This window comes from Ptychodera flava, chromosome 11, assembly GCF_041260155.1.
Source record: "Ptychodera flava strain L36383 chromosome 11, AS_Pfla_20210202, whole genome shotgun sequence".
NCBI classification, from domain to species: Eukaryota; Metazoa; Hemichordata; class Enteropneusta; family Ptychoderidae; genus Ptychodera; species Ptychodera flava.
Genome location: NC_091938.1, coordinates 20,212,771 through 20,237,186, shown reverse-complemented (window position 1 = coordinate 20,237,186; position 24,416 = coordinate 20,212,771). Strand labels below are relative to the sequence as shown.

The 24,416-nt window shown below is 37.4% G+C and overlaps 2 protein-coding genes across 6 annotated transcripts in view; both read right to left on the bottom strand.

Moving 5' to 3' along the window:
• LOC139143758 (puromycin-sensitive aminopeptidase-like) overlaps positions 1-24,416 on the bottom strand; it is a 539,468-nt gene that overhangs the window by 82,917 nt on the left and 432,135 nt on the right. The gene's annotated exons all lie outside the window — the stretch shown is intronic.
• Positions 1-24,416, bottom strand: part of LOC139143756 (serine-rich adhesin for platelets-like) — a 69,622-nt gene that overhangs the window by 20,892 nt on the left and 24,314 nt on the right. For 4 of the 5 annotated variants that reach the window (XR_011554671.1, XR_011554672.1, XM_070714297.1 and 1 more), the window contains exons 2-8: positions 9,939-10,031; positions 8,067-8,638; positions 7,324-7,494; positions 6,662-6,791; positions 4,399-4,551; positions 3,164-3,384; positions 143-2,373 (exon numbers count right to left, since the gene is read on the bottom strand). Coding sequence is in view for 3 of the 5 variants with exons in the window: in XM_070714297.1 (XP_070570398.1) it covers positions 143-2,373; positions 3,164-3,384; positions 4,399-4,551; positions 6,662-6,791; positions 7,324-7,494; positions 8,067-8,331 (3,171 nt within the window). In the remaining 2 variants the exon portion in view is untranslated. The remainder of the gene's footprint in view (positions 1-142; positions 2,374-3,163; positions 3,385-4,398; positions 4,552-6,661; positions 6,792-7,323; positions 7,495-8,066; positions 8,639-9,938; positions 10,032-24,416) is intronic. The other variant, XM_070714298.1, reaches the window with a different exon arrangement.

The window sequence follows — 24,416 nt, the reverse complement described above, 5'->3', positions numbered from 1 at the left end:
CTATGATGCATTGATGGAGTGATAACCTTACTGATAAGAAATGTTACATGCAGCGTACGGCTTTTTAGGGAGTTCTTTACCATATTACATGTACATGGGTTTGGTGATGTACACGTATATAATAAGAAATATCCACACTTGCCTCTTCTATTTCAAATGACTCTTGTGGTACCTGCAGTGGCTTCCGGCGTTCGCTTTGCACCGGCGAGATTTTGTCCTCTTCTGGTGGTGATGGCATCTGCAGCTGAAAATCAGCTTCTAATAATTTGGTTGTGTATGTGAGAGAATCCAAATTGCCATCCCCTTGGCATTTTTCCATTCTCAGCTGTCTTTCGGCGGCGTCACCTGGTCGGCAGTCGGGATCGGTCATTTGCGCCGACACCGTTGCCGATGGTACAGTGTGAGGGGCGTACTGGGTCACGTTGGCCTTTTGAACGCTGAATTTCTCAGACGCCATCTGGACATGCTTTTGCACTTTTTCTAAGAGTTCTCTTGCATTTTCAATGTCTGCGTCATAGAATGCTTCTTCTTCTTCCTCCTCTAGACCATGAGTAACTTTATCTTTCTCATCCATCAGTTGACAACCACCCTCAGGTGTTTTCACTTCACTGTAAATATTATCAAATGTGCGGTCGCTGTCGTGGGATTTCCCTCCAAAAATAGTTTTATCAACAGGAGAAAATTCAAAATCCCTGCACATGGGATTCTCCTGACTTTTTTCACTTGCTCCTTCCTGGAACAAATCGTCATGTGGCGCTCTGAGAGTACCAGTCTCCTGACTGATATCATCCCCTGTATCCCCATGGCTAAATTCTGACATCTTCTCACAGTACTGCGGCTCTCTGGATGGGATCACGGTATCATGGCAAACGGAATGCAACGATTTATTTTTCTGAATATCTGGAGTGCCATCCAAATGACCTCCACCTATGTGGTCTGTGTCTTTCACCATCACAGAAGCAATACCTTCAAATTCAGAAACAGTCCCACCAGGGGCATCCTTTTTTAGATCAAGCCTAGTTTCAATATCTTCATCATCAAGACAAGAGCTCACATTTGCATTTTTAAGTACATCTGTTTTTAAAGACACAAGCTCTTCTTCAACCACATTATTTCCATGTCCTATACCTACTTGGTTATCAAAAAGTAAATGCTCATCAATCTGCTCATTAAGTACTACATCCATATTAGACAGTTCTGTATCCATGGAAACCATTTCTACTGTTCTAGTAGCCATGGAAACAGGCTCTCCCTTGTCCTCAGCAACAGCTATATCATCATTAAGTATAGTGCCCTCTGTGATAGACTTTGGCAAGTTTGAATCAAGCAACAAACCTTGTTCCTTGGCACTTTTGCTAACACACTCACTCTCTTTGGTCCCTGATATGGTATTTCCTAAGGTATCACACGAGGTGAACTTAGTTTCTGAAGCAACAGTGTCTGTCACCTCACTATCTGTCGTTCCAGGTTCGTGAACTGCAATAGTTTTGCCAGCAGGTTCCCTGGTATGGCTATCTGTAGCGATAGAATTCTCAGTATGAGAGTCCCCCTCATGTTGCATTGCACCAACATTGCTAGTAGTAACAGGACACAGGTCGTGGGGGTTCATTTCCATGGTAACACTGCTCTTCTGGGTATCCTGGGAAATATCGTTGTCCTGCATAAGGTTCAAATCAATGTGCTCTTCCTCTGTCAATGTTCTTTCTAATATTTCTCCGTCTGCATCATCTTCGTCGACACACTGAGCATGAGATAATTCTTCTGTCACGTTATCTCCTGTTGGGCTTGTCACATTCTCGTTCTTCGTGTCAGAATCACTGTGTCTCTTTGGAATAGAAGTAGCCTCTGGATTATCGACTTTCACATCAACTGCAGATTTGAGAACATCTCCATCTTCTACTTTCGTTGCAGTCACTGAGCAACTCTCATCTGCCTTCTGGATGTCAAACTCTGCGTCCTTCTCTTCCACGATAACCTCCCGTATTAAATTCTTCTGCGCTCTTGTTTCCATGGTTACACAATCAGGGGATGGCAGTGTGCCATCCTGGTTACCAACCTTTTGTTTTGGAGAGTCATTCCTACTTGCCATGGAAACTAGAGACTTGAATCCGGGACTCTTGGAACCAGCCAGCGAGGAAAACAAACCTTTTGATGGGGACTTTGTCTCTGGCTCAACCTTTGACGATGAGTTTTTCGTATCAGTTTGCGTTTCTCTAGGTTTTGGCGTTGCTGGCTTAGCAAACAGAGAAGCAATACCTGCTTGCTTCTCTTCTGACGACTGCGAAACATTTTTCTTCAGCATGTTGATGATACTGCTCATGGTGGCTATCTTGTTGACCACTCCTGCACCGCCCTTCCTGAACACACCAGTACCTGGCCATCAGAATAAGAACAGACAATGACGACTTGTGATACCCCGTCACAGATAGATAGATGAAACATTTTCTGCATACAGGAAACACATTCAGCTTACATTGGTAAGAGCACTGTTTCTGTTGATCATAAAAATTGTTAGGATAATTGTCCTAACAGACTACTGTGAAAACCCTATCAATTTGACCAGAAAAAGATACAATTTGAAATAGTTGAATTATTAGAAAATTAACAAAGCCATAATAATTTAAGTGGTCGAATTATTAGGGATTTCAACTTTTTTGACAGTTTATAAGTGATATGCTTGCCATCTTGGATGATTGAAACATATAAAGGTGACTTTCCTGAAGTCCCGACTTAGACATTCTGTGCTGTACATTGTATTGTTCTGTGTATTTTATTAAAAAATTAAATGTTCAAGACGGCTTGTCATGATTAGTTGGTCGAATTATTAGAGACTGAGAAAGTCCCAATTTTCATCGGTGTTCGAACAGATAAGGGTACAATAAAATTATGTTTTGAGAAAAACATAGGGTGGTCAAATTAACAGAGTGGTCGAATCAATAGTGTTTTTACAGTAATGTACATTAAATACAAATGACATCGAAGGTGTAACCGGGACAAAACATCTTGAGTTGTAGTACAATGCTGTCACTCCTTTTCAAAGGAAATCTGGGTCTGACCTATCAGATTTTTTGCATGCTATCATTCTGTTGAGGGAAAATTGGGTCTTGCGTATTAAAACGCGAAAAAAGATCTTTCTTTTGCAATATGGTTTGATCATGATCACCTTCTATTCCCAGATATCCTCCGACAGCTGCAGCTCGGTTCTCTTCTTTCTGATGCTCATATTCCAGGAATTCCTGTACATTGATTCCCTTGGCTGATGATGGCGCCTTCAGGAATCTCTCGGGGATTCGTGAAGAGGTGTCGGTTTCAGTGACGCCACCGAAACCCAGGTTGCGGAGTAGTTCCTCAGGATCGTTTCTGGCTTGAAGTAATTCGTCAACACTGATGTTGCAAAGAGAAAAAGCAATATACTGACTGATATCTGGTGGTGTATTCTACTGACACGTTAATCCAAATTTCAAAAGATATTTCTACTTTAACCATTCAAGATTAAGGTAGAATGCGCCTCGGGGACAGATATTCGGACTCTTTAACTTTCATAATTCTTTTCTGATCTACCACTTGTGTGGGTTCATTTTAAAGCTCTTGGTGTAAAAAAACTTTGCACTGTCTTAGTTTTTCGAAAGTTGAAATTTTTTTTCCCATAGAGTTAACACAGATATGGCGGCCATTTTAAATTTCTAATATCGGTAAATTTTGAGTAATTTGTTTCTCTAGTAACAGAATTTGCACAGTAAACCCTGATTTTTATTCTTGGTTTTGAAAGAGAATGGTTGAAAGGTTCTCTGAAAAAAGTTTGAGCAAAAGTGTAAGTCTTTCACTTAGAGGCGCATGCTACCTTAACTGAACCACACAACAAAAGGTAGGATAATGGCTGGAAATCTTTAGGCTGCTAGAAAGCTAATTACAATATCAAGAGATATGTATGTATCAAGAGATACGTATGTATGCTGTTTCTAATATCATAGCCTAGCGCCAAACATGAACTAAGCTGACAATGTCAACGGAAGCCCTTATATTCTACAACCACTCACCAGTTACAAACCTCACAATATAGAATCTCTTGATGTACCAAGCAGAATTTGCACACATCACACTAAAAGTAAAATACTGATGCCAATTTTAGTTGAAATGTTGCATAACCAAGACAAATGAATTAGAAATGACGAACATTTGTACCCATGGTAGTGTGCAAGTTGTAGACTACCTGTATATCCAAACGAAATGTAACATGCACCAAACAAAGACTGAATCCACTTTGAGAGCTGTATCTCTCCATCTACTTCAGTTTTGGCTGCAAAATGAAGTAAACAAAATAGCTAGACTGGGATGATAGCAGACACTCAATGAACGGTGGTGAACAATTGATTGTGTAGACAAAAATGGCACACGTACCTAGATATTGTTGTTGTTGTTGTCATTTCAGACAAATCGGAGGTCATACTGTTGTATCTCTCTGCCATCAATTTCAGTTGAGATCTTTTATTGGTTTCGGAGCCTCGTTGTGCGAATGCGAGAATCTCCCCATTTGACAATTGCTGGTTCTCTCTGAGAAATGAAACGATAAGAAAAATATGTTTTTTAAATTCCAAAATTTGGCTGACATACAAAATACATATATCACGTGTGTATCATCATTTTGCAGGATTACACAATTACATACCCAAACAAAAACTTTAGCACTGGGTGAAAAACACCCTGTCTCTGTTTAAGGTAGAATGCGCCTCAGAGACAGATATTTAACCCTTTGAGCACCAAAGTCAATTTTTGTTGCCTTTATAGAATATACCCAAGTCAGATTTTTTCAGATTTTTGCCAAAATTTTGATAAAGAACTGCTGCAAGTGAAATGTGATGTCCACTTGGTCAAAAATTATCAAAAAAATTCCCCAAAATTCCTAAAAATTGGTGAAATGTTGCACTAAAATTTTGGTGGGAAAAATTTCAGCTCTCAAAGGGTTAATGACTTTCAAACTTTTTACAGAACAATTTTATGTCAAAACTGGGCTTGAAACTGAAACAATTTTAAGGGGACAATACCTTTCATGATATTTTCACCATTTTTGTTCTATAAAACAGTACACTTTGTAGTGTATTTTTCTTCTGTATATTGAAATACAGAGTATTTGCCTTGTCAATACATAGGATTGTGCATAATTTGCAATTTTACAGTTGACAAATGAATTCTGGTCAGGACTTCAATTCGGTTGCCCACAACAACAACCTTATGCCATACCAGGTATGTTGGAGTATCTCAAACCGTACACTCCGAGTTCCAAAACCGAGTCGGACTTGCAAGTCCGAGTACTCGGACTTGCATACTCCGAGTAAAACTGCTTACTCGGACTTTTATACTCCGAGTACATGGCCTACTCGGACTTGAATACGCCGAGTAATACGTGTTCCTATAAATGCCTATTTTGCTATGCCGGACAAGAAACGATCTGTCGAAAAAAAGTATTTTATTACTCACAGAGTTTGCGGCTAGCGCGGATCGATATGTCGAAAATCTGCTCTTTTGAAAAAGAATTCATTTTCATGATGTCTTGTAATCTGTTGCGCAATGTATATTTAACCACGGTCCCTCCACAAGTGATTTTACCGTCAGAAGAAAGCTGCTGCCACGGCCGGCGGCAAAGTTTTTTGAAAGATGACTAAGACGTAACATTTACAGTAAAACCAATAAACTTCAGGCAAGTCCAGCCAGTGAGTTACTCAGTTCGATATCGCACAATCGTTCCATTAGCGAAATCAATGCATGACATCACAGGTCAAGTCAGGTCATTATTACGACCAAGTGGTTACTCGCACTCGATTCATACCATACATGAGCGCATTGTGCTCATTTTATTTTGAAAAATTATTAGTTTAATTATTTTATCAAGACATAAATATGCCTAAAATGCTTCAGCAAGTCTATCATGGCCTCGCCACGCTAGCAAACCAAGGCCATGACATCACAGGTCAACAGGTCATTTGATAATGGTGTCCATGTTCTAATAACTCGCCGTGATGCATCGTGGTGATCATGAAACGTTGTTGTACCCAATTCAAGTCATGTATCAAATCAGGATCTGATCCGGTAATGAAACGAAAAGACAAGACAAACTCATAATTTGCGTGACGGTAGCTACACTCGACAACGACAATGACTTGAGCGTGTTGTACAGGATACACAGATCAGAGATCAGACAGATCGCGTTAACAACTCTTTTCTCTGAGCGACTGGAAGTACATGTACTGTATATACGCTGTTTGTTATCACAAGATCAAATATTTCCTGTGTTTTCCCAGCATTGTTTTTCTATAAGCAAGTGTAACTCGGCGTATTCAACTCCGAGTAGGTCATGTACTCGGAGTATACAAGTCCGAGTAAGCAGTTTTACTCGGAGTATGGAAGTCCGAGTACTCGGACTTGTAAGTCCGACTCGGTTTTGGAACTCGGAGTATGCTGTTGAAGGCCCTCTTACATACCTCGCCATACACGAAAACAGGCAATTTTAACAAGATTAAGAGAAGGCATTTCAAACATAATTTTGGAAGTACCAACAGAAAATGTATTTTTATGCACATCACAATACTGGAATATTAACATTAAATACAGCAAATGGAGTATTTATAATCGTATGTTTCTTTGGAGCCTGAATTAATGAACATACTTGGGAGATGGTTCTGGCTTCGAGACACCAACGGCACCAACAGCACCGAGATCTTGAGGTTGTAAATGATGTGCTTCAGCTCCTAATAGCAGATCATCTTCAGAACTACCGCTTCTCAGTAGTTTTACACCTGCACATATAACAGTATGTAAAGGCCAGTCATGAAACAATGTTCAAAAACAGTACACAATTATGATTTGCTGTTTTTCCATAACAAAATATCAAATCTAATACAGATATATTGCTCATGATAGTTTCCACCTACAAATGTACCCCAACAACTGTAGTACCTCTTTTCAACTCAACTGATATACCCAAAATTTCTGCATACTTCAACACTAAAAATAATGCTTTTTGTCCAAATCCTTACACTAATGTGAAATGTCTTCTTCTAAGTCAAGCTTTTAATGAACAGAAATCAGACTCTCAAAAACAATTGCACACTTTTAATGCAGTAAGAAGTTCTATCAACTTTCTGTTTAATTGGTCAAGTTCTTCATAAGAATCACGCATACCTGTAGTTACGTATTGATTCTAGGTGGCGCTCTACCATGTCATGAGTATGTCATGGAATTTTTGGAAATTGTTCAAAATTTCAGTCTATGTCAATATGTCTACAATTTTTTTATATTAAAAAATGCCTTGCCTGACATTCTACATGCCTTTCTTTTCTTTACTTTCTACTGCTTCAGCAGATGGTGGCTTTTGAGCTGGACCATCCTCAGGTCTGCCGATATCACTGGTATCAATGGAATCCAACCACTGGCGGACGGCCCGGTCATCAGATGACGATGACGCAAGGGAACTGGTCAAGTGACTGGATGCCACGGAATCTGTAAAATACCATAAAGGGAAACAGTTGATTGGTCAGCAGAAATGACAATTGAGATTTAGATACAGAAAAAACACATATATCCTCAATATGAAGCAGTCAATAAAGGTCCGTGGGTCAATCTGAAAGACGAGTTACCTGGTACCAGTCAACTTTCTGGAAATTCTGAACAATAATATGGGCCCAATCTCCCTTATGAAAACAATCAGGGTTTTCTTTGGGGCCCTTTCTTTGGTTTAAGAAGCAAATGATCCCCTGCGACTATATTGACTTGTAAAATTGTTCAGTGTGGGTCAAGTTTTCTTCAGTCTTGCCTATCAGATTTAATATACACCCAGCAAGATTATGAAATAAACAGTGAAAACTGACACTGAACTAAGGAAGCCTACAAAAGCCTACAAATTCTCAGAACAATTGCAGATTAACTATGATAAGATCATTTTCAAGTTATAAATTAAAATCAATATTTTGTATATTAGGTTTTGAACTTCAGAAATTGAACTCCCACTGCAGATACAATCATATTTAACTTATCTCTTACTTCTGTGGGACACACGATTCTTCTTGACTTACCATTGCTTGGCTTGGGTGCTAGTGGTTGGTGTGTCCTTTGGATGATACCTCCTGGCACTTCCTGGACTCTCTGATGACTTGGTGACTTTGGAGTGCCTCTTTCCTGTGGCTCTAACCTTTGCCTCTTGGGGTCCGTCACTTCCTTGTGTGCAGGGATGTCCTCCACCGGGCACACTATTCCAAGTTCATCGTATTTGTCCACGCTAGGCAGACTGCACACATACTCAGCAACACGTTTCTTCCACGATCTCCGCCGCGTGCGCATACCTTCAATGCGGTTGTCATGCGGGAGGCCATCTCCAAGCAGAGCAGCGATGTCGTCACTGCCCTCTGCGTCTGTTGCTACGGTGACACTATCAGCTCTTGTGACGTTAACTGTATCTTTATCAACCTTCCCCACAGTTATCTCACCATCAGTGCCCTGGGGTGTGTCTGCTCAGTATCACCATGTTTGATACACTGGACATCTCTGTTGTCATTCTCATCAGTTCCCGTGTCAGCAATTTCAGCTGACAGCTCTCTTGCACTTTCCATCTTTTCCACAAAATCACCAGTCACAGCGCATATTTTTCCTAATTATCAGTCAAAATAATTTACATAAAAAAAGAAAAATTGTATAGTAACAACAGTGAGGTACAGAGTAAATGTACACTTTCCAGTTTCAATGCTATCAATATCTTCGTAAAGCACCGAAAATGCACAAATTGAAATACATATAAACTATGTCTCAAAAATATTACTTCTTTTGTTCCTGAACTTGTAATCCTGCCAAGTTCATATGTCACCATTAGGTCAAGTCAGTTAAAACAAGTGAGTCCAATTCGCTATACAGTATGTTGCATTTAACAAAGACTAGGCCCTTAAAAAATAGATTTTGTAAACATGATTTTTACTGACTAAGCTTGCTGTAATGTTTACGATATCAAGTAAGAGAAAATTAGGTATTGGTTTTTAGCTCAATACAGCAGTTTACTGACTTTGCAGATTGGGAAGTGATAGGCCTGGGAGAACAAGTGGTTCCATTTTTATGCACTTTGCCTTTCAATGGGTACCATTTGATTTTACTCTCTTCTGTAGTACAACCAATGGGTGCACAAAAACTACAAATCAAAATTCTAACGTCTGTTTCAACAGCGCCCTCACAGGTGCACACCAGAACAGGGTGAATACAAACTCTAGAGCTAGTATTGGTATTGAAAGATATTGAAAAGCATAGGATCAGCAGTATTCTCAACAGCTTGGTAAATCAGAAGGGTGGCAAAATTTCATAACAATATACAATTATCGTTTAGCTTTGTTGTGAAAATGTACCCTTTTGTACAGTCTTTAAAATATCAGTAACTTGCTCCAAATAAAACAGATGGGTGACCCACCCCAAATTCTCCTTCTGAATAACACTGGTCAGTTTGTTATGGTTGAATAATTTTCACTGGCCAAGAACATAATGTCCAAATCATAATCATGAAGCTGTACATCTGCAGCCATATTTTGGGTACACCCCAAAATGTTATTTCTACATTCAATCATATTTACTCATTCATTTCCCACTAACGTATAGTGATAACTGGACACGCATCTCTCAGTGAGTGCAATAACATAACTAATTTGAAACCAAAATCATAAAAATACTATAAAACCATGGAAAGATGCAGCCACTGAGATCTTTAATACCATGTAAATATGATTTTCACCGATACATAGGGAGTATTCTTCTTCAGTTGCGTATCTAATAGCCTACAAATACTTGACACAACAGTGGCTACAGTCTGAAGGTACCTTATTGACTCTAAATTTTTCTATATCAAAATTGTCAAAACTTTTGACAGAAACTAAACAATACTATCACAAATCAAATCAGGAAGTGTTACTTACATGTATGTTTCCTCTAGACAACAAATCTTTGTCATCTGTGAGATCACTGTATAAATTTTGTAGCTATATTTCCGATACCTTTGTAAATAACATCTGAAAAAAATATAGAAATTCTTTTTAAATATCACTAGATTAGCTGTCTTAAAAATTGACGTATTCCTACATAAACATTGATAAACACCACTTTGCTTGATACAGATATGTCACTTTCCAGGAAATCTGGTTCAGGTGGTCACGGTTATCGGATAGCCAGTTGGAATGTTGGAGAACTAGGAAGCTATCTGATAACCTTGTGACTCTGTTTATTGACAGTCCTCACTCTATAACAGAGTGGATACACTGAGGGCAATGCATACGTGGCAGTCATATAACCCCTCCCCCTCCCTTTCCCCCCCCTTTATTATATCCAATTGGTTATAAATAACTGTACATGTACCAGGTTGCCAATGGAGTGGTTTGACCCATTTATGAGCACCAAAACATTATAGGCTACCACTAAGAACAAAATAAGTTCTGTAGAAAAAGTATTATAAATTCTATATTTATATTGAAAATACAATCAAGAATAGATATTTTTGGGTAGATGTTTTTGATACTGCTTTCTTACCATTTCTGATACTGCTTTCTTATCATTTTGCATTTATTTTGGTCCTCTCTGTTTAAATTTTTTCAGAAATGAAACCAGAAAAGGAGAAGTTTACATCAGACACGTTCAGAGTCGATGTAGTTCAAAAACTATGGTAAAAAGATTCTTTAGTTGTCAAAGTTATGTTTTCGGTCATTCAATCTCTCTTCATATCAAGGTATTACTTTTACTTGTAGCAGGACACTAGCTGTGACAAATACATAATTACATTCTGTGATTGATGTATTTGCTTGCTATTAGAGCACACTAGCAGAGACCCTGGGGACATTTAGTTGGCACTAACTGTCCTCCAAAGTGACCAAAGTCTTGTTAATCGAAACAAGATTGATGTCAGAGTCCCCACTAAACAGAATTTACCTGTCAGTTATGTGTACACATAGTCAGTGTGGACTGTAGTTTCACTCAACATATTGCCCATGGAGACACAATCACTCATGTGTTGACATTGGCGGACCAGCACAGTTCAATGCATACGTCATTCACTGTTGCAACCTGTGTTTTTACAGCACGCAAATCCTAGCTTGCAGATAGATTTGTGGAGCCTGACTGAGTTGTTGTTCACAAACACATTCTGAGCCAATGATAAATGAGAAAATCCAGAATATCTCCACTATGTACTAAAAACAATCTCTGAACTTCCACAAAAAGCCACAGACTGCATTGTATGTTTACCTCTAGACCAAATACCTTGTCAATAAGAAATCAAATGTAGCAAATCAAATGTAGCATAGGTGTATTAATGACAAAATGAAATTTGTGTCACAAATCTTCAGACCAAAACGATCCTTGAAGGCACATCTCCATGTATTCCAAGGAATGCCTATTGGTCTGGCTTTTTCTTCACAGACATTCAGTGTCTTCCAATGCTTGCAATCGACCTATTCTGCATGTTCAGTGTCTTTACAAGTCCACCCTGACTGCTATTTCGGGGCAAGATGTTTGCAAGATTATTTGACCTGACCTGACCTGACCTGACCTGTTCCTCATTGCCTTAACCTTTAACCTACAGAGTGCCACCCTGTAAAAAAGTTAATCAAGTCAGTCCTTGGATCCCAGTGATGATAATTACTGGTATTAAATCACTCAACAGTTGCATCAAACTATAAAAATTTTCATCACTTTTCACTGTAGAATCATCACATCTTTTAAATAAATGCACCAGGAAAACTTTGAATACAGCACAATGTGGTCTGCAAAAACCAATGTTTACCCTTTACTGTATCAATACTAAAGGACAAATACAATTCAGAAGCTGGTATGCCCGATGTGTACTCTGACTGCAATATTGCGGTTTAACATTATTGAACAAATACTATGTACCGGTACCTAACAAAATCCATTGGCAACACTTCACCTTGCACTGTGGGCAAAAAGGCCTCTATTTTGTTCACTCAACATGTAACAAGTTTTTGCCGCACATACGCTGAATGAGCGTAAAGAGAGCCAAATCAAGCTTCCGCGTAATGTTGAAAACTTAGCCAAATTTCCTAGCCGCACAGCTATATATTTAGGAACGAGATGCAGATTCTATTTCCTCATATGTTTCTCTGTCCATTATGATATTTCGGCAATAATTTCATGAAGGAATTCTTAAAATACCGAAGCGAAAATACTCTATGCGAAAATAGGCGAAAACACGGCCAACAGCACAAACGATCGTAAACTCGTCATTTCATAAAAATAAGAGGGAAATTTAAAAAATAAAACCATAGAGTTTCAGTTAACCTTCATGAGATGCTTAATCTCAAATATTGTGAGAAATAACAGCGAAATGAAAAATTTAAACCGACGGGTTTTTCAGATGTATTTTTCATTTTACTATGTGCCGAATAATCTCGATTCCCATAGAAAACAATGGCGTTTATGCGCGTCCGATCGACCGAACACATTGCAAACTTCTCGCCGGTTCAAATTTTTCAATTCTGAACCAATGATAATGAAAATTGGCACGGTGATCCTTTGACTAATAAGTAAAAATCGTATCGTTTTAGATTTTTGAATTTCTTCCTAAAATTTGTTTTATTGCCATTCTATTTATTCTGATCACTGAAATATACTGTTGCCGTCAACAATATGGCGATCTGACGGCGTTTACATGTGCAGAACAAGGGTCTGAAATTGACGCAAATTAATCAGCAAGTGTCTCCTAAATTGTACAGATCAAATACCTGTCAGGTTGTTGTCTTTTATACAAAATTTGGGTAAAATAAAACACGAAACGGAAGCGAACTGGTGTAGAGTCTCCACTGTGAACGTGTAGTGAACGTTATCGATCGATATTCTTTTGTTGCGAATTGTTACAATGTTGTGTTGCATACCCGCGGATCGCATGGCGCCAAACTTGTCCAAAGAGCGCCAAAATATGCTGAGACATAAAAGTATCACCAAAACTAAACAAATTGTCTTCGATTCAATTTGAGTGGAAGAAAACAACCAATACGTTGATTTTATGGTACATAAGTCAATATATACGGGCTGTCATGGAAAAATTCATGGCGTAACCTGAAAATACGAGCGACAGGCGAGCAGATTTCGATCGATATTTTATTGAAATGAAATTGATACAATGTTCGCTGTCGTCACTAGCAACCAGCCTAAAGCGTTGTCCGGCGAGGGCGCTGCACTGAACAATTTAGGGCCCTTTTTGCCCGTAGTGTTGCAAGGTAGTTCTTAATCCAGCTGGGTATAAAACAAGCGACCTAGCGGCCGATATAGCTCCGCTGTGTTTATGTACAGAATAACTATTTTTGACACATGTTGATGAAGAAGGTGGAAATCTTTGATAACTCAATGCAGTGGCCAGAAAAAAAGTGGCTAAAATAAGCTGCAAAAATACAAATTGAAGATTCATCATACTTTGAATATATCACATCCGATCATCCCTAAGAACATGTCAACCAAAGCTATCTGATGAGTAGTTTTTTGAGAATAAAATATTCTGACCAAAAAATGGCAACAATTGCCCCCAAAATAAAAATTGCAGATTCATCATAATTTCAAAATATCACACTTAGTTCATAAATAGAAACCTGCATACCAAATTTCAAAGCTGTTAGACCAGTACTTTTTGAGAAACGCATTTTTTGACCAAAAATGGGAAAAATGACCCAAAAAATTCAAAATTGCAGATGTCATCATTATTTCAATAAATATCATTTAGTTCATCTATGGGAACCTGTATACCAAATTTCAAAGCTATCAGATACATAGTTTTGGAAATACACATTTTTTGAACAAAAATGGCAAAAATTGCCAAAAAATACAAAATTACAGATTTCATCAGAAATTCGATATATATTACTAAGCTTATCTGTAGAAACCTGTATACCAAATTTCAAAGCTATCAGACCAGTACTTTACGAGAAAAACATTTTTTGACCAAAAATGGCAAAAATGCCCCAAAATTACAAAATTGCAGATTTCATCATTATTTCCACAAATATCATTTAGTTCATCTGTAGAAACCTGTATACCAAATTTCAAAGCTATCAGATGAGTTGTTTTGGAAATACACAGTTTTTGACCAAAAATGGCAAAAATTGCCCCAAAAATACAAAATTACAGATTTCATCAGAAATTCAATATATATTACTTAGTTCATCTATAGAAACCTGTATACCAAATTTCAAAACTATCAGACCAGTACTTTTTGAGAAATACATTTTTTGACCAAAAATGGCAAAAATTGCCTTAAAAATGCAAGTTTGCATATTTCTGTAGAATTTGAACAAATCTGATATAGATCATCCCTAGGGAAATATGTACAAAATATAAAGCTATCTGACCAGTAGCTTTGAAGAAGAAGATTTTTAAAGATTTTTTTACCAAAAATGACAAAAATTGCCTTAAAAATACAAATATGCAAATTTCACCACCATTTGAACAAATCTGATTTAAGTCACCCTAAGCAAACTGCATATCAAATTTCAAAGCAATCAGACGAGCGGTTTCAGAGAAGAAGATTTTTTTACCAAAAACACCAAAAAATGCCCCAAAAATACAAATATGCAAATTTCACCATGATTTGAACAAACTGAAGTGAGGTCACCCCAAGTGAACTGCATATAAAATTTCAAAGCAATTGGACTTGTGGTTTCAGAGGAGAAGGCAATTGTTGACGGATGACGACGGACGACGGACGACGGACGACGACGGATAATCAACCTATTTGATAAGCTCCGCGTCGCTGACAGCGGAGCTAACAAAGTAAAAAGCACAAAAAAATATAAAAAAGTCCCGATATCAAAAATGATTCAACATGCAATCACACTCATTACAAAGATTCCAGGAGCCTATTTCACATCAACTTGGCACAAAGGTGACAAACAGTGCCTTATAGATATGTGTGCAGTCATTGCATTTTATTTTTTTTGTGTACATGCCTACCAATGTAGGTAGTATAGGTATCTTTCGTCGCACCTCGGGGACAGACATTCGGACTCTCAAACTTTTACAATTCTTCTCTGATATACCACTTGTGGGGGTTCATTTTAAACCTCTTGGTATAAGAAAACTTTTCACCCACTTAGTTTTTCGAAATTCGAAAATTTTATTTTTCTCCATAGAGTTAACACAGGGATGGCGGCCATTTGAATTTCAAATATCGGTAAATCTTGGGTTATTTGTTTCTGTAGTACCAAAATTTGCACGGTGACCCCTGATTTTTATTTTTGCTTTGGTAAGAGAATGGTTGAAAGTTTCATTGAGGAAAGTTTGAGCAAAAGTTTAAGTCTTTCACTTTCGAGGCGCATACTACCTTAAACACGGGAAGTATTGATCAGGCAATATACCCATGGGGTATGACTTGGGAAATTTTGCTACCTGTATGTATTGTCAGGAAAGCGATTTTTTGACAAACAAAATTCGTAGAGTTTCATATCTTACATGAAATTTCAAAGATGTCAAATGTTAGTCTTTTAAAGAAAAGTCCTGGACCTTATTTCACAAGCCCCAAGGGGAAAAAAATAAATTTTCATATTTAAAAAAAGACAAGACTGAAAATTTGCTGAACACATTTCAAGATGACTCCACACAAGCAATACACCCACAAACAATTGAGTAAAATGTTGACAGTCAAAATACTATCAGACAATAAACTGGACAACAAAATTCAAAGGGAATGTTGTTAACGGATGACAAAAATTCCACACATTGTGTTCAAGTGCAGAGAAAAGAGTAAACACATTTGAGAAAAACATGACCTACCAGTGAATCGGCATGGAAAACTGGACTGGCAAACTATATCCTTTACCAGAATTTCACTCAAGAAGTACATGTGACAGCTTGTCAAGCCTTTGGGCAGCATATTCCCTAACATTACTTGTTAACTGTGAAATCCCATGAGTACATACAAATACATCCATCTGTGATGATATTTTGCATCAAATTTGCATATTTGCCTCATAATACAACTTTTTAATTTCACTCATCTCTTTTGATAGATATGTTTACAATTCTTGAGTACAAGGTTGTTTCTGTTTTTCTTCATTGCCACGTTTTCTACAGTTAATCATACTTTTTGCACATCCCCCATCCAATTTGATCTTTAATATCACAAATGAGAATACTATGACCCAGTAATAAATTGCTGATTACACAAACCAGTATAAAAGTACATCACAATGCACCTGTCTCCACTGCTTCTGAGCCTAGTGAACTTCAATATGATCCTTCTGATCAGCAATCACACACATTCTCATTTCATCAATGTTTCGTATCAAAGGATAACGCAAGACTTGGAACTTGAGGCAGAAGGGTGTGGTGGTCAAACTTCTATTTTTATCACAATTAAGGAAACGCAACCAAATACCGCTGGTAAAAGCCTCATAGAGACAGAAGTCATCATTTTGTGGAAATTTTTTATCGAGGAAAATATACATACAATTTCAAAATCAACCATGAACAAGGATTCTGTCACCATATAATAGACTTGTTAAAATTACAATCTCACTGGCCTGTGAGCTATGGTTCAAATTTTATCCTTTCATCCCTCTTTTCTAAGTGTAAAGGTCAAAACTTGCAATAGAAACAATAGGGTTGTACTAAAAATTATTACATGATAGGGTTGGAGCAGCTGTTCTTGCATAAACATGTATTTCTGGCAGAAAAAAGAAATTGCACCATGTTTTTCACAAGAACCATTGCCAATGAGGTTGGCCATTCATTCTTTAGCATGTTTCTGGATGTAAAATAATCGAGAATTCTTATACAATATGACATACAGGTGAGAGAAATGTTCCATGGACGACGACTTTATTCAAATGTACTATTGAAGAAAAATTTGTAATCATCAGGTTTTTCACACTAAACTGGGTTTTTTCATCATTTTGTTAAATAATTATGTCACACAGGTGTACCCAAGAGACAAGAGTTAATATCATCAAAAGTGACTGACCTTGTTCATTCGCGCTTTAGGATATGGTGCCCTCGAGAGATACTCGGGATAACTTAGGGATAATGGTAATGCATCTATAATGACGGTTTATTCACCTATGCACGGACACAACTATGTGAGTAATGTTGTAAACAGTGTGAGGTGATGTGATGCAGCTGAAGGACTGGTACTGATGTCGTACTATTGTTTATCAATTCTACGTGATGGAGAGTTACAAACCCTGCATGGTCAATTTTTGTCAATACACTATCTGGCATCATTTCATTTTTCCTTATTAAGCCTTTTCCTGCCAGACAGTAATAACTGTATCACTTCCCCATCAGCCAAGTCAGTAAAGAGCGGTATTGAGCCAAAACATGACGTATTTTCACCCACTTGGCTTGGTATGTTATAGTATCTTTTGTCCAAAAAAAATCAACTTTACAGTATTATGTTTTCAACAGCCTTCAAATGTACAGTATTATGTTAAAATACATCATATGGAATACGTTGTGTTTCATTAATTTTAACCATCTTGACCTGATGGTGAAATATGGACTTGGCAGGAAAAGGGTTAAAGGGAAACATGCAGTCGTCGGAACTGCGCCTGTGCCAGTTTCTTGTTTACAAACAATGTATTTCGTGCATGATATCTAGATGCACCTCATCATCATAGTTGCAACATTTCAATCAGACGATGTAGATTATGACAGACATGTTTTAACTTTCATCAATCACCATCGTACCTTGGATACGGTGTGTACATTGGTCGTATGGGTCCCATACAACCTTTGAGTGCAGTTCCGACGACTGTATCCCTTTAAATTCATACTCCGACACTTTTCTTGCATTCCGGATTTGAGTGGAACTTTACAATGAGTCTGTTATTTTTGGATCACTCAGACCAAATGACACGAAACACTTGTCAAGGAAATAGCACGCACACCAGGAAGGAAAAAGTTCATATATTTACAACTTGTCAGAATATAAATTTAACAAACCTCACTTATGTTGTTCTGTAAAAAGGCAAGGTTTGTTAAATTTATGCAAGGCCAACTTGCAGGGTACTGAATTACAAATACCATGAACTTTTGAGAAATCTTGGTTTCATTTGTATAGATCTATTTTCACTCCACCAGGATGTTTCATTTGTGTACATATTGATATCATAAATCTCAATGGTGAAAACTATTTATTACTTTTACGAGATGTTTCGAGGAAAAGCTGATTAGTTACAAAAGTTCAAGAATTATCCTTTCCTGCTTTTGGAATTTGACGGAAATCATAACCCTAGCAAAAAACTGTGAAAGAGGCAAGAAAAATCCATTTACAGAGTAGAGTTAGATGAAGAGCCAAAGATGGCAAAAAGTGCTGCATCTAGGAAAATCAAATGGGTCTACAGGCTAGCTCTGTAAGCTCGTATAAAGTACATGTACATGAACACAATCTTGGTACAGTATTTTTCTTTCTAACTTGATTTTATTACTGATAACAACTACACTTGTCTGTTTGACTAGCAGTATCACCAATTTACGGTCAGACCTAAAAGATATTGGTGTTTCCCAATGCCAAGAACACACTGGCTTTGCCTATCCTAGGCAAGTATGAAAGTGAAAAAACGCAACTATCAACTGTGGATGGAGTTTTGTTACAGTGTCTACACTAAATTTTTCGAAGAAAAAATAAGTAAAGAATGTTATTTCTTTGAGAGTAATGTATTTGCTTGGGGTGGTACCTGTAATGTTGGTATATTTGACTGAAGTTCCCAATTCATGTTTACCGGGATTCCCCATTTTGTGCAACCATTGGGGGCCATAAAAAGTACCTGGGCACCAAAACCGTCTAAACTATGCTGCCAAACTTTTTGCAAAGAAACTACCAGCATTACAAATAGAAAGGCTTTATATCCTTCACAAGGCTAAAAGCAACTTTCCCAGGTAACCTCAAGCACAATCAAATTTCAATCATTCATTTACCGTACATGTATTCTCCAGTTGAAGCTTCTCTAAGAAGTTGTTTGTCACCAAGCAGAAAGTATGTAAACACTTTTAACACTGGTTACAAAAACCCATTCAATGCCAAAAGACATCTCATAGCAATACTTGAAATGTTATCCGATAGGGATTACGGCTTCTATGCGTGTATGTCTGGCATATACAATGCAATGTGTACATGTACATATACAGAGATGTGATCAGCAAGGATACACTGCAAAGAGAGAGGGTTAACATAAAACTCCCGCCCAACTATTTAAACTATTTCAAAAGTGAAAGGGACAACCTAAATTACGGACATTGACACTATGCATAGTGTATGTTTTATTGATATGCTATACATGTAGGAACCTGGTGTACTTCTATAGATGTAACAGCTGACCACTATTTACACACCTCGGTCTGTAACAGTCCATTAGGACATTCTTTCAGTGACAGAAAACATTGCAAAACTATTGTGTATCTATTCAATCTATAATGTTACATGTAGCCTAGACAGAAGCCTTGATCATGTAGAACATATGTGAACTCTTAGAATCCCATTTTCTCAACCTGAAAATACTAACAGACGTCAGAAGATGCCTCTTTGTCAAAACGGCCGAAATAATATCAAACTTTCTTTTGAAACTTTTTGACACCAAAAGAGTAGTTGAAGTCCACACTGCAATGTACATACACATAAAGTATCTCTCTCATGGCAGTTGTCTGCTGCACAGATTAAGCTTGCAGTACTGGACAAAATCTGAGACTGAGAATACGTATTACATGGCAAGAGACACCGTACTGAAGTCAAGCATAGAAAGCTGGCAATATGGACAGTAAAAGACGCAAAGGAACTGTACTTTTGAAGAATATCACTCCCCAGGACTGTTTTCTGCTAGGACACACCTCTAAATCTGTTGCAGAAACTACTCTTTTTGGGGTGAACAGTCAAGGAAAGTAAATTTCCACTCCATACAGTATGGTACAAAGGTTGATTTGTATCAAGGAATTAACACATGCATGTTCTATTGGAAAAAATTTCAAAAATATTCTTTACTGAATCAAAATTGAATCAAAATATGCTGTAGATTACACTGTAAATGTTGAACCACTGGGGAAGTTACATGGGTAAAATGGACTTTGGACTATACATGGACATGTGACCTGAAATTCTGCTCTCCCACAATATAGTTTATACCGTAATGTTGATAAACAACAGTGAGGAACCAAAGTGAAGTGACCGGGAACTCACTCACATATTGAGAAAAGGTTATATTCTCGAAACCAAACACTTTAACCCTCTCAGTTTCACCCCCACTTCCTGATCTACAGGTCCAAATTAACCACAGAAAACAATGGGACTGGTTCAAACCATGATGGTGAATGGGTGAAATAAGTTTAGGCAATTTGCTTTTATCCATGTTAAAGCCTATAAGTTCACAGATTATGATATGAAGAGCGGCATTTAGATTCTGGTATAAAAACAGACAACAACAGCCACAAAGTAATTGCTGAATGACAGCAATAATCAATGATAATCTCGTTCTTATTCCTTGAAACCCACTACAACGATAATCTCGTTCTTATTCCTTGAAACCTTCCACTACAAACATAAATTCCATGAACCAAAACAAATGAACTTACCAGGGAACAGTGTGTTTGAAATGGGAAGTTTGTGTACATGTATCACTTTCTTATCTTGAAACACTTCTGCAAAATCACAGCAATGTTATTTCCATCAAAAACACTGATGTCACGACGCTTCCAGAATTCCTTCAAATTTTTCCAAAACTTAAATAATACTAGAAATTATATTTTCCATGAATATCATCAATGAAGATTACTGTAACAATTGACATTTTCCCATCTCCACACAATTTAGCTGAGAACTGGCAACAGGGTTTAAAACTGGAATTTCATTTATAGATATCTGGAAGTAGAAAACAAATCAAATACTGAGTTAATACATACCTTGGTCTGATCGCAGCCATTACAAAACCACCATATGTTTCTCACATTCTTTTTCAGTATTCTAAGTGTTTTCTTTTTTGTCTCTGGGCAGAGTTTCTGAATATGATCAAATAAAGTTTCCTTCAGGAAAACTGACCCATCTGTTTCAGTATTTGATTAAAAATTAAATCCTTTTCTGTCCAGATTTCTCATTCGGTAAAAGTGAGTATATCTCATCAAAATTTTCAATTCCAGCCAATAGGAGAACATTTAGCATATGGTTTCATGATACACATATACAGTATGGCTTGATGCTTCAAATATTTCAGTATCAAATGTAAAATGTCAACATCTATAACATATCAATTTCTATCTTTTGGAATACTTTCCAGACACTCAAAACAATGCTTGAAAGTAAAATAATTCACAACATAGGAGGAGCACAGTGTATGCACATATTATAAGTTGCTTGTGAATATATTGGCTTTCTCAGTTTTTCCTTTTCTCCTAGACCAAACCTAACAAAAGTCACAAATGTGGTTCTTTGTGACAGGTTTAAGCACCCCATTTCAAATAGAAATGGACCATGAACATGATGGAAGTCTACCCACGACTATGAATGGAGGTTTCCATCAGTTTGGGAGTAACAGAGCTTATATGAACTACATGCTTGTTGCCATAGAAACAGTCATTGCATACAACATTCTTGTCGCCATGGAAACTGTCACTGCATAAACAAAATTGGACAGAAAATCTCTGTCTAGGAAAACAATATCCTTGTACTACACATCAGTGTCACATGTTTTCAGTAGCCAATATTTCTCAGCCAGGACTAGAGTCTAGCACTTTGCAGTTTTGTCAGTGGAGTAGCTCAGAGAACTGTGGTGCATTTGGTCAGGAATCTTCATTGGGGATCAACACTGACACAAAATAAAAGCCAGCTTGCATGAATGGAGTTCTCTAGCCCTACTGTATTCATCTATGCAAGCTTGTGTATTCTACAAGCAGTTGATAGCAGTGACACTGCATATGGTCGGTGGCTTTACAGGACAATGGAATCACGGTCTGCAAAGGAGTTTGAAATGTCTCTCATTTATTTTGATCCAGACTGATGATTTCTTTTCTCCTAGAGACAATACGATTGGGAACAGACACGATAGTCATTGTCAGTGGCGTATTCTTTCTAGAGAAAGAATTTAACTGTTTGGGGTGTGTGATTTCACAGTTTCTGAACCTGGCAGTACAAGACTTTGACTAGCACATATTGTACTTAGTACAGATATGAATATTTGAGATAACTGTTTGTAACAGCATACGGTATGATTGGGTTTCTGCCCTACAGATACCGTTGTCTACTATATTCTATGTCATGCAAAGATAAAATGTGTGCAAATATATAATTTTTGTACCTGATGGTAGAATGCATACATGTACATCTGTACCGATCGTTCAAGCATTTGTACTGGTATGTGTGTTCTCATAACTTTTCCCAAAATTGGTATGGTGCCTAACCTCATATTGGTGTGCAAAGAATTTTTCAACAACATTGCTGCTGAACAATGGAAAATTTACTTGCTAATTTAGCTAATTGATGTTCTGCGCATGCAATTATTATATTAGCATCATAAATAGTAATCAAAAATGCATATCAGGTAATATGCATAAATGTACAAAGGTCATACAACAAAGTCACATTCAATTTATATCTGACAGTATAACTGTATGCACACACTAACAGTGTATGTGTATGTACAGTTAATGTAAATAGGTTTGCTGTTTAGTGTTGTATGTGCTAATGCATTAATTTGAATGCGATAGTTTAGGACGTTCATTTGAGTTTCATTTGCATTTTTCAATCCTGTCACAATCAGAATTATGGCCAAAACCTGTGCTTTCTACGGTCAAGATGGACATCTCACCTACATATCAAGGCAAATGATGGAAGGAAATGGTTCTACAACCTATAATTCTTCCATTTGTACCAGTTTAGTGTGTGTGTGTGTGTGTGTGTGTGTGTGTGTGTGTGTGTGTGTTTGTGTGTGTGTGTGTGTGTGTGGTGGATATGTTCCACGCATACCAGTATGCATTGTCTCAAACAAGAGTGTTAACCCTTTGTGTGTTGCAATTTTTCCAACCAAAATCTTAGTGCAACATTTTACCAATTTTTAGGAATTATTCTGTAACTTTTTTGTTAATTTTGGACCAAATTGACATTACATTTCATTGGCTACAGTTTTTTTATCAAAATTTTGGCAAAAATCTAAAAAACAAACTGACTGGGGTATATTTATAAAAGGGACAGAAATCTACTTTGGCGCTCAAAGAGATGTTAATGTATTTGTACAAAAGAGTTTGGAAAGTAGCTGTGAGTAGAATGGCTGCAACAAAACTTCCTCAAATCTTTTGATCATATTTTTGCAGTTTCACGACCAACATTTTGCGGAAACCTTCAATTTCTTTTTCAAACCTTTCACCACCAGACTGTGTAATAAATAGATCCCCTATTCTTTCAAATTGGGTAGTTGAACTTATAAAGCAGCAAAACAGGGGCAGAACAATGGAGGTTGAACACCATGGGAAATGTGGTGAGACAGTTGAACAATCTATTGTTCAATTTGAGGTCATATTACAAGACTGAACAATACGTCCACTACAGTTTACCCCAGTCAAATCAAACACAGTAAACATTAAAGTGACAGACAATTGACAGGGTTTTTGTTGTCTACTTCATTTACAATAGATATTTGCCAAGGTTTCAAATTTCCTCCAGCCCGGTTGGGTTTCAGACCTCTTCAAGTGGAACATGATGGTGCCATGTAATGCAAATCGTATTCGGCGAAACAATACTCCATACTCCCACCCTCTAGTGTAAGTCTGGTGCGGGTAGTGTTTCTGTTGCTTTCTATGATATCTCATACATTTTCAATTCATATACCCGGTGAGAAAGTTTAATGATTTTCCAGCGTTACAAATTCCTGACAAGTGCACGACAACACTGCAAGGGGGAAAACCAGAGGAATTATAATCTATATCAAAACTGGGAAATCAATGTTTATGGTTGTATGGGGCCTTCTGATTAAATACAAAACAGCAAGTCTCTGACTGGTATACATACTACATGTATAGGGACTGGGTATCAAAAGACATTTTAAATTGACGAAACTATCCACCGGAAAGTGAAATACATGTGGAAGACTGATATAAGAGGGCAGTCTTAAGAATTTTCTGTGAATAGGAACTGACTCTTTGTAATTAAAGTCCTTATGACAAGTGGATCACCAAGCTGGTCCTCTGCCTTCTCTAAATACCTGTATTTGTATATGGGTTGGATATCAATAAGGACCAGAGAACAGTAAAAGCAGCCAGCTAACACCAAACTGCTGGGTTTGAAAGGGTGTCTGAGGTAGACCAAAAAATAATTCATGTAATTCATTTCTGAAACTTGCCACAGACATCTGTGAAAACTATTGAACATACAGTCTGTCAGTAAATAATGCATGATATTGGCATAATGTTTATCATGGTATTAATTT